The 15377-nt window shown below is 45.1% G+C and overlaps 1 protein-coding gene across 1 annotated transcript; it reads right to left on the bottom strand.

The window, feature by feature from the left end:
• Positions 1-936: 936 nt before the first annotated feature.
• LOC133134719 (uncharacterized) lies at positions 937-2028 on the bottom strand (the record flags this gene model as incomplete). Its single annotated transcript, XM_061251049.1, has 2 exons — positions 937-1712; positions 1905-2028. Coding segments are annotated over 2 exons (900 nt in total), but the record flags the coding sequence as incomplete, so codon positions are not given.
• Positions 2029-15377: the final 13349 nt, after the last annotated feature.

Here is a 15377-nt window from a genome sequence, read left to right as displayed (position 1 = left end):
AGTGGAGGACATCTGTGCTACTCTCAGGAATACAAGATTTCAAAATCACCAAAAAGGCACAGAGACCAATTTATAATTAAAATGCCTAATGTTAAACTAACAAACAATGTGTATTATAACAAATGAAAGCGCCGCCAGACAGATCTTTACCATCGCATCCATCTTTACACAGCTAAACGTACAGTATAGCAGCATCCCGAAAGAAAAAGGAAAAAAAGGGGGTCAGTGGAGCCATGATGCAAATAAGATGGGAGTCTTCGTCAGGAGATGGCCGGGGTTTTTGTTATCCTGGCTGCTCACTGCACCACCAGGGGATCAGAACAGCTGTGCAGGCATTCCAGGGGGAAAGCCCAGGTGCCCATAAGTAGCAGAACAGAGAGGTCTGGTGGGTGTGTAGGGTCGGACTGATCTTTTGAAGACATAACAGAGCGGTCCTGTTAGCTACTCTATGGGCTAGCACCAAGGTCATGCTAGCTAACATGGGCAGCCAGTCATGGGAAAGCTGAAGGGGACATTACTGAGCCTGGAGAGGTTGTAGGTCAGACGTGCAGCAGCATTCTGGACGAGCTGCAGAGCTCCGGTGCTGGAGCCAGGGAGGTGAGGAAGCAGGGGGTTACAGTCATCCAAATTAGAGATGACCAGCATCTAAGAGCTGGGTGGAGTAAGTGGAGAGGTGATTTGCATGTATTGAATAACATTTACATTTTTTACATTTTAGTCATTTGGCAGACGCTTTTAATCCAAAGCGACTTACAAGTGCATAGGTTCTACCATAAGTCAGAGCATCACATCCAGAAACTAGCAAAATACACAGGAAATGCTGTTCTAAACATAGTTGTCATCAGAAGTTTTTTTTTTTTTTTTGGGGGGGGGTTAGACAAGGATAGGGATATCAGAAAGGAGGGGCAGGGGAAGTCAGGAGGGAGGACTAAGGTAGAGTTTGAAAAGGTGGGTTTTGAGTCTGCGTCGAAATAGGGGGAGGGATTCTGCTGTTCTGACAGTGGTAGGCAGGTCATTCCACCACTGAGGAACCAGAACGGAAAACAGGCGTGAACGTGCAGCTCGACCACCAGGTGCACGTAGAGAGGGAACCGTAAGGCAACCAGAGCTGGCAGACCGGAGTGGTCTAGCTGGGGAGTAGGGAGTGATCAGGGATTGTATGTAAGGTGGGGCAGTCCCCTTAGCAGCCTGAAATGCCAACACTAGGGCCTTGAAACGGATGCGTGCGGCAATGGGAAGCCAGTGGAGGCCAATGAGAAGCGGGGTGACATGAGCCGACCTGGGCTGATTGGTGATCAGGCGGGCTGCAGCATTCTGGACCAGCTGGAGGGGCTTGATGGCACACGCTGGGAGACCGGCTAGGAGGGAGTTGCAGTAATCCAGGCGGGAAATGACGAGCGCCTGGACTAGGAGCTGGGTGGCTTTCTCAGTCAGGAGATGACGGATACGGCGTATATTATACAGAAAGAACCTGCAGGTTCTGGCAGTGGAGGATACTTGTGGAGCCAGGGTGAGGCAGTTATCAAGAGTCACCCCAAGATTCTTTGCCGTACGGGAGGAGGAAACTACAAAGTCCTCAACAGTCAATGAGAGGTCGATTGACGGAGAGGACTTAGCAGGGATGTAGAGAAGCTCAGTTTTGGCAAGGTTGAGCTTCAGGTGATGGGAAGTCATCCACGCAGAGATATCAGCCAAGCAGGCAGAGATCCGTGTGGTGATTTGGGTGTCGGAGGGGAAGGAAATGAAGAGTTGGGTGTCATCAGCGTAGGAGTGATAAGAAAAGCCGTGGGAAGAGATAACAGAACCAAGAGACATGGTGTATAGCGAGAAGAGGAGAGGCCCAAGAACCGAGCCCTGCAGGACTCCAGTTCGTAGGGGTTGAGGGTCGGAGACTGCGCCCCTCCAAGTCACCTGGTAGGAGCGACCAGAGAGGTAGGAGGAAAACCAAGCGAGTGCAGAACCTGTGACACCCATCCCAGACAGCGATGAGAGCAGAATCTCATGGTTGACTGTATCGAAGGCGGCTGATAGGTCGAGGAAGATGAGGACAGAGGAGAGGGATTTTGCTTTAGCAGAGTGGAGTGCCTCAGTGACCGCAAGCAGGGCGGTTTCAGTGGAGTGGCCACTCTTGAAGCCAGACTGGTTGGGGTCATGGAGATTGTTGTGGAGAAGATAAGTGGACAGTTGGGAGCAGACCGCCCGTTCCAGGGTTTTAGCGAGAAAGGGAAGAAGAGAGACAGGCCGGTAGTTGTTCAGGGAAGAGGGCATGGTGCCGGAAGAGAGGGAGGTGTTGATTAGAGAGGAGAGAAAAGGGAGAATGTCCTCAGATATAGATTGTAGGAGGGGAGAGGGGATGGGGTCAAGAGGACAGGTGGTTGGGCGGTGGGAAGTAAGGAGTTTCAGTGTGTAACCCAGTTTCACTGAATCTAAATAAACACCACTTGTAAAAGCTAACAAACAAACAAGTACACAACAGAACACTATAATGACAACTAAACTGAATTTAGAATCAGCAAGCAAACAAATAATACTTAACTAATCCAGGAGAAAATGCAACCAACCCACTGCAGAACAATAATGCACACTGAAGTGAGTTCAGGTGTGCCAGTACTAATAGCCTGAGCAGGGTGCAAAGTATTGGCTCCTCCTACAACAAAAGCTGTGGCCTGCCAGCCAGTAAAACAATAGCCTAACTTAATAGCCTAGCTTACCTGAACATATGTACATAGAGCAATACAAATTCCCCAGTAAAACATCAATGCTGTAGCATAAGAGATTAAACATTCATATGTGACAGTAAAGACACAGGGAGAGTTTGCATGACAGAGGTAACCTCCTTATATGTTTTTTTTTTTTTACAATATCGCCACACCACGGTCAGCAGAAATTGGTGTTTCATTTCATCACACAGTTTACAGTTTAGAGGTCGAGACACTCGGTGTCCACCGGGAGAAAGGAGGATCCCGGAGGAGGCGGTGGAAGGTAAGCAAACCGGCGAAACGCCGCGGAATTGCGCACTTCATTCACAGGCTTCCCACATGACAGTTTAATCGGTCAGGAATCACTCACACTCTATTCAGCATTGGTCCCCTTGCCATGAAATTTCCACTCAGTGATTTGAAGAGCACATACATGAAAATTAAGTTAAAAGGAAATTAAGTGGTATAATGCTCACTATATGCTCACTAATATATATTTTTTTATTTTTAAGCTTCAAATCAACCGTAGAAGAATGAAAACAGAATTGATGAAACGCTGCAACAAAAGCACACAGGGACTTACTCTGTATCCTACCCTGGAGAGAGCTATCAGTACCTGGGGCAGGCTGTTTACATTTCATTGAGGAAAGGACAAAAAATGTTTTAAATAACTAAACAAAATTCCCCCTATCTCTGGAGAGCTGTTGTTTGTGTTGCCTGTTGTTCCGTTTCAAAAGTTTTTGTGTTATTCCCCTTAATACACAGAGAGTGATGTATTGTTCTTTGGGAAGGGAGGCCAGTGTTCCTCTGACAGTGAGTAAACGTCTCGTCACATCTCCTCAGCCTTGCGGTGATGGAGAGGAACTGATAGCCCTATCTCTGCAAGCTGACTCCCTCTAATTTTGTTTTAATTGACAGCCATTAAAGATCACAATCCCTGTCTTTAATTAACTGTCACATGGAAAAACCTTTCACAATGCGCAGCTCGGAAAACTCAATCATTTTTATCTTTGTTTTCTCTGTCCCAGGGGACCCTGGAAAGATCAGCAAATCCTCCGGCAATGAAAAAGAGATAAAATTAGAATCTTTGCATTTCTTCCTTAAATGATAGAGGTTGTTAAAGGTGTTTGTTTTCATGTGACTGTTGTTCGCCACAGATGGAGAGCGAGAAAGTGAGAAAGAGAGGAGAATAGAGTGAGAGACAGAGAGAGAAAGGGAGGACAGGTGGGAGAAAGTCTCTCTGCTATCTCTACAGTGTCTGGTAGCACAGATTCACAGCAGTATAGCATTTTTTGTGCTTTATTTTTACCACCAAATATGCACTTCCATAAGAGGGTTGCTGTTGTAACAAATACACATAGACAGACATAAAGTACAGATACACAGACGGACACAAACACACACACACACACACACACACACACACACACAGACAGATAGACACACACTGAAAGACAGGCACACAAACAGACAGCCACACAGACAGACAGACACACATACACACACAGACACAGAGACAGACAGACACACACACACACACACACACACAGAGACAGACACACACACACACACACACACACAAACACAGACAGACAGTGAGCTGTGATAGGTAAAGGAGGCGCCTCTGTTAGACTCAGCGAGCCTCTCTTTTGGCACGGGTCACTTCAGCAGACTAGACGAAGTAGAGAGTGCAGGCCTCACGCAGGAGCAACACAATTTGGCCCCGCGAAAAACGGAATCAAAGTGGAAAATGGAGCGACAGGTGTACTCAGAGAAAGGTTGAGGGGTTTGCATATCGGCGTGTTAAAGACCGCCGCACGCTGCCCGCGGGGGGACAGCGTCGAGAGAAGAGGAATTCACATAAGCTTTTGTTGACTGAGGATAATTTGGTTTTGACAGCAGATGTTTGGAGACCTCGCCAATACCCCTATTAGCGACTCAACCACTGTGGCGGGAGCCAGAGCAGGGAGAATACTCCAGCCCCTCTCTCTCTGACACACACGCGCGCTCACACACTCCCCCTTTCTCTCTTGGAAATCAGCATTAATGAAAGCCTTTATTTCGGCGCATCAGTCATTTGTTTCACAAAATTGGTTCAGAATTGAAGAAAACAAGACGACATTCTGCTCTAATAGGTTCACAACTCATTTCATAGGGAAAAAAAAGGAAAAACATGATTGCTTCGTCGTGACAATTTAAAAAGAAAGGGCTCTGTGCAAGACGAGGGTCCGTGTGTCCGCCTGTGTGTGTGTGTGTGTGTGCGTGTGAGTGTGTGTGAGTGCGTGTGTGTGTGCGCGCGTGTGCATGTGCACGGCTAAGGGGATAAGGGGGTTAATCTTTGTAATAAATGTTTTTCATCTCTCCACGTCTACATTACTGGGAAACATACCAATTTAAATACAATGTATGACCTTTTCAGATGAAGGTGTCAACACTCAGGACATTAACATGTTCTCAGATCCCGTCCATATTAAAGCCCGAGGTGGTTTAGATGGAGAAGCGTATCATTGCTCTTAATCTTTTTCTTCCGTCAGCCCTCACTGTGCATATCATAGGCGTGCTCCGTTAAGTTGTGGGTCACAGGATCAAGCCTGAGTCCTGTGCTTCAGGCTAAACGGGTTAGCAACCAGTCGTATGGAGTATGTAGTATGGAGTAGTATGGGGTATGTACTGTACCCAGACCTAGCCCTGTAGAAGGCATTGCTGAAACATTTCTTTTACATCATTTCTAATCTTTTTCATAAATGGCATTTATTTTTGATGGCCTCCTTGAAGCCTGCAGGTGTTTCTGAAGGTAGACCTGCCTTCTTAAGCACATATTGTATCTTGCTGGGGCTTGAAATCATCATAAACCTCGTTGTGGAGGAACGGTACAGTAAATCACCCCATTGTTTTGTTTGTTACTTGGATATGGAAACCAAAAGTTACTGTAAGCCCAAACAGTCTAGTTTGTTGAGTTCCAGCTGCTAGTTACACAATTGGAGCAATGTTGCACATGCAACTGGCAAGTAATTTAGCCTTCTGATCGACAAAAGGCAAAACTAGCAATACATTTGGGCTTTAATGCAAATGTTGAAGGAATACTCTTGGGCAAGATGTTGATTTATGTTTTTTATTTTTTTATAAATGATCCCTGTGCATATCCCTGAGGCAGAACATCACACTCAGTCATGTATCAGGTTTGAGTCTGGAGTCCTCATGAAGGCCAGCCACTGTCACCAGTGTTTTCCTAAAGGAACTTGGACACTACCGCCTCCTACACTGTCATAAAAGAAGAGGTCTAGACCGGTTTAATAAAGCCAGTGTGTTAATATCAGCCACCGCAATGGCTTTATTAAATAAGCGCACATATAATTCTGAACGAATATAAATCCATTCATAAGGACTTATCTCCGAAAGTGACACGTTCCCCAAGGCAAATTTCTAAAGCGAGTTCACTCACAGTGCAGCGTTCCCTCGGAATACCGAGAGGAATTTCTCTGCCTCCGTGTCGGATATTATTCCTTCACTCAACGCGCTCCGTGTGCACGCGAGGAACCATTACGAATCCGCCCAAAAAAGGAGATTTTCCTCTGATATGCTGGAAACAAAAGAACCCATGTTGATCCGTTTACATAACCTTGACAGTGCGTTTTTCCAGTGTCACACCTCTGTAAATCGCGGTCTCGGAAAAGGGATGTTTTTTTAATCAGGCGACACGGTGAGAAACTAAGAAAAGCCCACCACACAATCTCATGCCACAACGCTCGATATGTTCCACACCGTAACACAGTTTCGCATCGGCCGTGGAAGAGCAGTGAAGTCGCAAAATTCTCTGCCAATCAATGTAAGACAATACCAATGATTTATTTCCCCTAATTTTATGGTGTGTCCTAGCCCCACAAATCTGCCCACCCAAACCCCACATCAGACAAAGCAGAGCAGTCCCAACTCACACATTAGGCACATGTCACAGTAGTCTCCCAGCAAGTCGTATGTCAGCGTGCATGGTGCACTTTGTCTCAGAAGAAAGAACGATTTCATCAATCAATCATACAAGAAAGCGGGGTGAGGGGGTGAGGGGGAAATTAAGACGCGTGGTGGTGAACTAGTGTCAGGGTGAGCCATAAAGGCAGGCGATCCCCTGGTGCATCCTGGGAGAGAAATAATGAGCGTTCCTCTGTGAGACATGAAAGGCCCAGATGATACAGGCCCACCAGCAGGGATGAAGGGAGGAAGAGGCGGCTTCGCTACCTGCAGGCGTTCGGACGGACATGCAGATCAGCCTTGCGCTGCCAGCCTTGTCCCCGTGTGGAGCTTCAGACGTGCTGTGTTGTGTTTTTACGCAGAGTTTTGGGCCACTGCAGATTTTGGCCTCCGCCGAGTTTGACCGCTTGCCAGGCGAGTCCTGTCTGGGCTCGTTCGGCGCCTCGTTATAACGAACGAGCAATCTGCTCGAGAGGCCAGAGCGAGGGAGCGTCGCATCACCGAAGGGAGGAGGAAGAGGAGGAGGAGGGGGGATGAAGGACAGCGTAGCCGCAGTCACGTGAATACGGCGTACCGGCACAAAATCAAAAGGCAGGAGCCTGACGGAGTGCCAGGGTGATTATATTCCCATGCCGGTGTTGATGTTTGTCATCAAGGGAACCCTGGGCTCTTAGATCTCGCTGACCACGTCTTCCTAAACGAGGCGTCTCGTTATCCTGCCCAAGTTTCATCATTATCCCGCTACGCGGCATTGGGTGAAGCCTGCAGCGACTCGTCCTGATTCGCCAGGCATCCGAAACGTTTCTTAATCACACGCACATCAAACACGCTCAGATTATCCGCTCCCCCCTTCTACAAGCCTCTTCCGCATTCCATTATTTTTCTGCCTCTTTGACATTTCAAGCCTTTAGAAAAAAGGCCCTTCATCCGCAGTGAACGAGGGTACGGTGTCATCATATATTTAACACAATTAACAACGCTTCCGGTCCCGCACAATACGTATCATTTGCTTGTGGAGTGGCAGTGCCTACAGAGGGAAATCTATAATAACTACAATCCGCAGATATTCCTCTGTTATCAGCAGGCCCCCGCGACAGAGAGGAGGAGAAGTGTCCAACACTAAAAGGTGTAATTTTCCCCCCCTTTTTTGTAAAGTATCTCAGTTTTAATGTCGCGGATCTCTCCAACATGGGATTTTTTTTTTATTCCTTGAAAGGAGTCGGTGTCATTAATGTCACATGAAATGTTAATCCCCAGTGCCTCTCTGATCCTCCCCAACAGCCCACGTCCAATTCATTTCCATCGGACAGATTCCATATTCCATATTTCACATTTCATATTTCATAACCGGAGCGGAATGAGATGAACAGAGGGATGAAGGCGAGGAACTCTCCGTAGGGATTGGGGGGGGTCGGCGGTTGTGAAGGTTGGGGGTTCAGAGGCAGATTCCTTTCATTCTGGCTTGTTACCCCCCTTTTGAAAAAGTCATTAACCGACAGTGTGACACTATTATTTTTCCATGGAAAACATTCCATGACAATGGGTTTTTCCCCCATCTCTCCTCACCTACAGCAGATTCTGTGCGACCTGATTTACGTAGCCCAGATGTGCAGTAAAGGCTTCGTTCCCTTTTATTTAAAGTGAAATTTCATTCCTGGCACAGCATATTTGCATGTGCTCTCATCGGTGTAAACATGGGGGCAACTCTGTCTTACATAAAACTGACATCACCAGAACATCGCCAGGAACATCATCAGAACATCACCAGGAACATCACCAGGAACATCACCAAGAACATCACCAAGAACATCACCAGAACATAATCAGAACATCACCAGGAACATCATCAGAACATCACCAGGAACATCACCAGGAACATCACAAGAACATCACAAGAACATCACCAGAACATCAATGTGCCCAAGAGAAAGGTATTCTTCACATCATGCATTGCCAGATACTCTGTTCTTAAAAAAACTGTATATATTTGACACACTGCACATAAATACATCTCCAGGCCCGTTACTTTAACGCTGTGACAGTCCAAATCTCAGCATGCCTTTTATCCTTTGTTTGGAGCTTGATGATTACTGAATCATTTATTGGAAAGCAGCTGATGAATGCATTACTGTCAAAAACATACAGAGGGAAAAAAAACAACTGTACAGCAATCGGGATTACGCATCACGCTTTTGAAAAAGTATTTTCTTTTATGCAAAGATATGAATTAAAAAATGATAAGAAAGACATTTTTCATCTGTGCCAATATGCATCACCCGTAGATTTCAGTTATTGTTTCTTATATTTGTGTTATTATTAAATTCCACTTTATATTGCGCAGTCACAAAACATTTGTGTATGTATGAATAATATGCCAAACGGGAAATTGACGGTAATCAGAAATGATCATTTATCCCTCTGTTCACACTCTAAGGAACAATCGCATCACAAGGACAGAACACAAGCCTACTGTACGTAATGAGGATTGACACATCAGAAAAAATATGTGCATTTAATTTTACAGTTTGATTGAGGTTTAGTGGTGATTATGGAGTTTGTCTGTTGCTGGAATGATGTATTATAATCTGTCGAACTGAAATGTGTCATGGAGGAGAACACGCCATATGGGTCTTGCAGTCATCCTGTCGTTTGATGTCTCCCACTGCATTTATTACCGCACTGAAATGGACAGGAAACATAAAGTACAATTTATGCAATGCACTTGTCTTGTGTACCTGTGCGCTTATGAGACAGGCCAAATATAACTGACTTTATTGGACAACTCCTCAGTGAATCAGCTGATGTCTTCATAAAATGAAACAGTGTAGCTTCATGTAAAATTGCCAGTCGTAACCCAATATATACACATTCTTCTTTTATTTTTCTCCCAGATTTATCCTTTTTTCCACCTCACTATGAAATCGGTACTTGTGTGTCTCACGGTTGAGGTAGTTCCACAGTTTGACACATACATGTCTATAGTCACCCCGGTTTGGAGAGTTTCAGTCAGGTCTACTCAATAACATTGTGCAGTACAGGACCCATGTGCAAGTGGATGGATGTGCCAGAAATGAGACCGGCCAATAACTGCAGCTGTTTATAATGGACCTATGGGAAAAGTGCTCTTCCTGAGATTGTGTTTCTGGTATTGACATATTCAGTCACCTTGATTGAATTATCGGGGGTTTGAAACTAGGCTTGATGGAGATGATGCTTGATGGAGATGAGTGAACATTTCAGTCACACGAGAGAGAAAGTGCTTCTCCATTAGAATGAAAAGTGATGTGCCTTGCTTGTCTGTTTCGGTGCTTTAAACCAAAAGGAAAAAAGGAATATTAACTTCTTAACAGGCCTCCATAACTCCATTTTCCTTCCACGTGCTTCCCACTGGACTCTTTTTTGTGTGTGTGTTTCTTTCAAACCCCAAAGGGTTCCCCACATAGAAGAATGTAAATCCAACTAACATTATACTGTAGGAGCATAAAGGGATATCTCCCATTATAATGCAAGTATACTGTATTAATTCCATTGATTCCATTGCTTGTATGCAATTCTTGTTCTGTATTTATTTGTGTATTCGCACAGGGAGGGACAAGTAGGATTTATAGGGGAGGAATGTTTGCTTGTTAATTCACATCGAGCTCCCTTGGCTTACCCAGTGTATGCTGTTTTCTCCATTACCTAGCTTTCAAATGCATCTCGGTTGGACCAGAATCTCATCTGAGTGACACTACAAGTTGAAATTCTTCCTGGCAATGTTTTTCTCCAAGTTTGTAGCATTTGCATTAGCGTCAGTTTCATTTTGCAACCTTTTCAATCCGTTGTTATGTTGCTACCGGTTATGGGTAACTGGGTCACGCAGAGCTAATAAGGGAATAGCACAGACAGTGTAGAAGGAGGGTTAAAACGATGTGCTATCTTGGGCTGTGTGTAGAGGTTTGCTGCTTCTATACCCAGTGGAGATGCTTTCATCCTCCCGCCCCCCCCCCCTTTAAAAATTTCCATCTATACCATAAATCACTGCGCTGAGACTGAAATAGCAGCATTACAATTAGAAGTGTAACTAGCACTGAACCTCTTTTGCCTCCTTTTGAATTGGAGCCCCTGTATCCTGCTGGAGCTGAATAGCCCATTATATCTCTTCTGAAAGGCCCCGTGTACACATCGCCAGCTCCTGGCCGCCATGTCCCCCTCAGCCTCTGCCAATCAGCCGTGGACCGTCTCTCTGTGAGGTAGGAGGGAGAGGTGATCAAATTAAAACTCTTTCCGTCTCTCCTTCTCTCTCTAGCTCCCTCTCTCTCCCCTGCTCTCTCCCCTGCTCTCTCCCCCCCCCCTCTCTCTCTCTCTCTCTCTCTCTCTCTCTAGACAGAGAGAGAGTGTTCAGCATGATTAGATAGAACTTTCCAGGCTGGACGATATCTCATGCCCAGAGAGTGAGTGATAATAAATAGTGCAACATTATTAGTAAATGCAGTTGATTGACAGCGCGGTTTACATTGGCAGAATGTTCTCTAGAGAAGCAGCAATACAAGCATGAAGGAGCATTTAAACAGTGCTGATTGCCTGTGTTTTTCAACGACACATTTCAACAGAGAGGGAAAGTAAACACGAAGTCACTTCAGGGAGAATTCCTGGACAGCACCTCTTCCTGTTGTGTTTAATAAACCGCGTTTAATGATGAGGGAAGAAAACACACAGATGCACCCACGCACCCACACACACACACACACACACACACACACCTTCACATCCTCACTGAGAGCACTGAGAGCCAATGAACTGCTTCAATCTTAACTGTATAGCACCAATTGTTTCATTCACCCATTCTCATTTCAGATGGAAACTGAATGGGTATTCTCTGGGTAATTGCAGCATTTCCCGGTCTTAATTTCTCCTGCAGGAGCCCGGAGATAAGATATTTGCACACATATGAAGCGGACAGAGGAAGAGCGAGCCTCTTACAATAGGATGGAGATAGGCGAAGGAAAACCCCAATGATATTTAAAATTACGTATGTGGGTAAAAAAAAAGGTATTTCCTGGGTGGTGCTGGGATTGTTTCAGATGAAATTGAAATCTCCATTGTGTGAAGTGACTTTGGAGTGGAGGGTTTCACGGTTTCAGGTGTAGCTAGCAAGCTTCGGGAATGTCGATGAATCCAAAACGCATTCAGTGGGATTTACCCACCCCGATGCAGAAGAGAAGTGATCGAGAAATAAGGCGGATGACGCACGCTTCATCCACGTCAGATTTAAATATGCCGAGTGGGAGGTAATACAGTGTGTGCGTGTGCCTGCCCTGCATTATCCTGGCTGGCGCTCGCCATTTCCCCTCATCAAATGAAGAGATAGGTTCAGGAAAATCTGAACCCTGAACCACTTGGAGGAACTACTTGGAGGAACAGATCCACCTGTTCCCCTGTCTCACTCCAGTGCCTCTGAGGGGTGTCAGAGGTGAATGGCCGACTGCCACACAAGCATTTCACCAATGGCCATGAGCACTGTGCGCAATCGTACAGGTATCGAGGTAAGTGACATCAGGAAAATTCCACGACCCTGCCCTAACATGGGGCGGCAGGTGGGTTGATTGATGTCTTTGATCTCCTGACTTTGTCTCAGAAAGGTGGGTCGCTGAGGGTCACCAGAGAAAACGGGAGAAAGGTCTGCTCGAGTGATGGTCTCCTCTGGCTCGTGTGTCACAAATGCCCCTCTTTCCATTCGCCAGACTGGCTTTGAAAAGACATCACTTTTCATCACTTTCTTGTATTTGTCATTTTTTTGTTTGCTTACTGAAAAAAGGTGTAACTTAATGATTTACCATCTACTGTATGACCACAGTACATATAATTAGTAATTAATGAGCAAGAGAGATTTCAACATGACTAGCAAAACTGGCCTCTGTAAATGTGTATTGTTACCATGATCTGAACAAATTGTCTTACAATTTAGTGCCAGAACATTCACTCAACAACCCCCCCCCCCACCATATCTCAAATCCAATCACTTTCCTATTCAGAATAACAACACATAAAAGTGCACTATAGAGACTCTTGAGAGCTGGACCTTGAAAAAACATTGCGGTAAAGTAAATAATAATAAATTGTTATTTAGCTGGCACTGTTATCCAAAGCTAGAGTTGAATAGACATTTCATGGCTACACTGGGGCTTTAACTACCAACCCATTCAGGTACCTTAGCCACAAGGCCAAAGGCTTTCCCTCATCAATTTCTGCAATCTGCCACCTTGCAGACCATCCATTTTCTGATCGCTTACACAACATCTGGTAGCCTATTCTCTGCTTCTGCCATCATACCTGAAGGTCCATCTGCCTTACACAAGCGGGTCCCCTGATCTGAGACTAGTTACTATGCCACCGCTATAAGCAAACATGTCCCAATAACATTCCCCTCGTGGTCACAAAACCGATTCAATATTAACTCAATCAACAACCTTCCACCCTGAGACATAGGCATAAGAATACTATAGTTCAGTGCTGTAATTATAGCAATACTGTAGCACTATACATGCTATGCATATAATACAGTTGTATAATATACATATTGTATTGTGCTACAGTATATAATAATGAATTTGTGTACAATAATAATGTTCTACAAAACAGGTACAATGGTAAATGCTTATTTTAAAGTTTTGAACAAACATCTGTTGTTCCTTGAAAACTGCTATTACTATGAGTACTATGAGAATAGTGCTGCTGCCATTACTACTTAACTGTTATCCATTACCAAAAAAAATCCCTTTTCTTATGTCGGTCGTTTGTTGTCATCCTGTCACTTTTTCCGTACCGTTGGGATAATTGGCGGCAGCACCAAAGGCTTTTTGGCTGCGAGGGTCGAATCAGAGTCATTTCATCTCATGAACTTGGTTCTTTCAGCTCAGAGTAAAGGACCAGAAGCACAGGGGAGATAATTGCATGCCTCTAAATGAAAAGCTGCTGTGGGACAATACAGGGACAAGCTTCACAAAGAAAGACAGAACCACAAGCCAACTGAGGAAATGCTTCGCTAACTTTGAGGGCTGATAGTGGCAGACTTTAAATGCTTTATAATTGAAACTCTGCATGTCACCAGATGTTCTCTTACCCCATTTTCTTGTCCATCTGAGGCCTCTGAATTGTATAGTTTCCACTGGGGTCAAAGCATGGTCAGCCATTAGCCTGAGTCTCACTTCTGGAATATCTTGGAGGCCATTTTAGGTCCTTACAGAAACCACCCAGGTCAGGTGATATCAAGTTATGTAGTGATGGGGGATGATGGGTAATGGGTAGTCTCAGTTTACCACTGATTAGCGCAGTTCCTCTTTGTACTGTAACGGAACATTACAAGACCCTGTCTTACTCAGTCAACAAGCACTATGCTACATAATGTGCACATAAAGCACGTGTGGGTCGCAGGGGTTTGAACCAATGGCAACGGAGACAGGAAACAATGGTGAAATGAAAACAACGCTCTGTGCATATTGCACTGCCACACATGCAAAAGGTCATCCCGTGTTTTCTTTTTTTAAACCTTGCTTGATTCCCAGGATTGAGTGACACATGGAAACAGATGGTGTCCTTTATTTCAGAGTCTCATTCAGCCCGACTCAATGGCTCATAACTTCTTGTTATCCGTGGGAAGAAGCGCTCCCGTACTTGAGGAAAACAGATCAATGCAATTGAAAAGGAAAAGTGGAGAGATGCATATGACTACTCTTTATTCATGGCTTTGTGTGGCCTCCAGGAACGCAATAACGGTAAGGTTAGGAGGGGCGAAATGGAGCACAGCTCCCATCCCTTTTCATCTACTCTTCCTGTTATGAAAAACTCTTTTGTTAATATACAAAAAAATACAAACCTACTGAATATTTTCAACCTATGAAACATGTCAAAATGTATATATACACACACATATAGCCAATGAACATATACACATCAGGTTGGCCTTGTTTATTAAACAGTTGGCTCCATGAGGTTGCGCAATGAGAGATTCTAAACCAAATCCCGTAGCCAGACAGAAATTGTCTGAGTAACATGAGCTACCTGATAACCCCTCTTATTCCTGTCTTCAGCTCTTTTCATACTGCTCCAACCTTCACTATCTGCTTTACGCCCAGGGAGATTACGGGTCTTACCTCTATTGTCCTACAGGGGGCATCTCAGCACTGAATTCGTTTCCAAATTCGCTGAACTCTGGGTCAAGCCAGACAGTTATGTAATCCAGCTTTCTCTGGATTCTATTCTTTCCATTTCCATAAATAACATTTCCTTTGTTGACTGGTTTGATTTGTCTGAATATATTGCATGTTTTAATTATTTAAAATGAAGTGATTTATACACCGGCGGCACGGATGGTGCAGTGGGTAGCACTGCCGCCTCACAGCAAGGAGGTCCTGGGTTCGAATCCCCGTCGGCCGGGGCCTCTCTGTGCGGAGTTTGCATGTTCTCCCCGTGTCTGCGTGGGTTTCCTCCGGGTACTCCGGTTTCCTCCCACAGTCCAAAGACATGCACGTTAGGCCGATTGGAGAGTCTAAATTGCCCGTAGACATGAGTGTGTGAGTGAATGGTGCGTGTGCCCTGCGATGGACTGGCGACCTGTCCAGGGTGTATTCCTGCCTTTCGCCTAATATATGCTGGGATAGGCTCCAGCCCCCCTGCGACCCTGATCAGGATAAGCGGGTTCAGATAATGGATGGATGGATGGATGATTTATAC

The sequence above is a fragment of the Conger conger genome, chromosome 8, assembly GCF_963514075.1.
Source record: "Conger conger chromosome 8, fConCon1.1, whole genome shotgun sequence".
NCBI lineage: Eukaryota > Metazoa > Chordata > Actinopteri > Anguilliformes > Congridae > Conger > Conger conger.
Note: the sequence above shows the minus strand (reverse complement) of the source record. Positions and strands in the feature narration are given on the sequence as shown.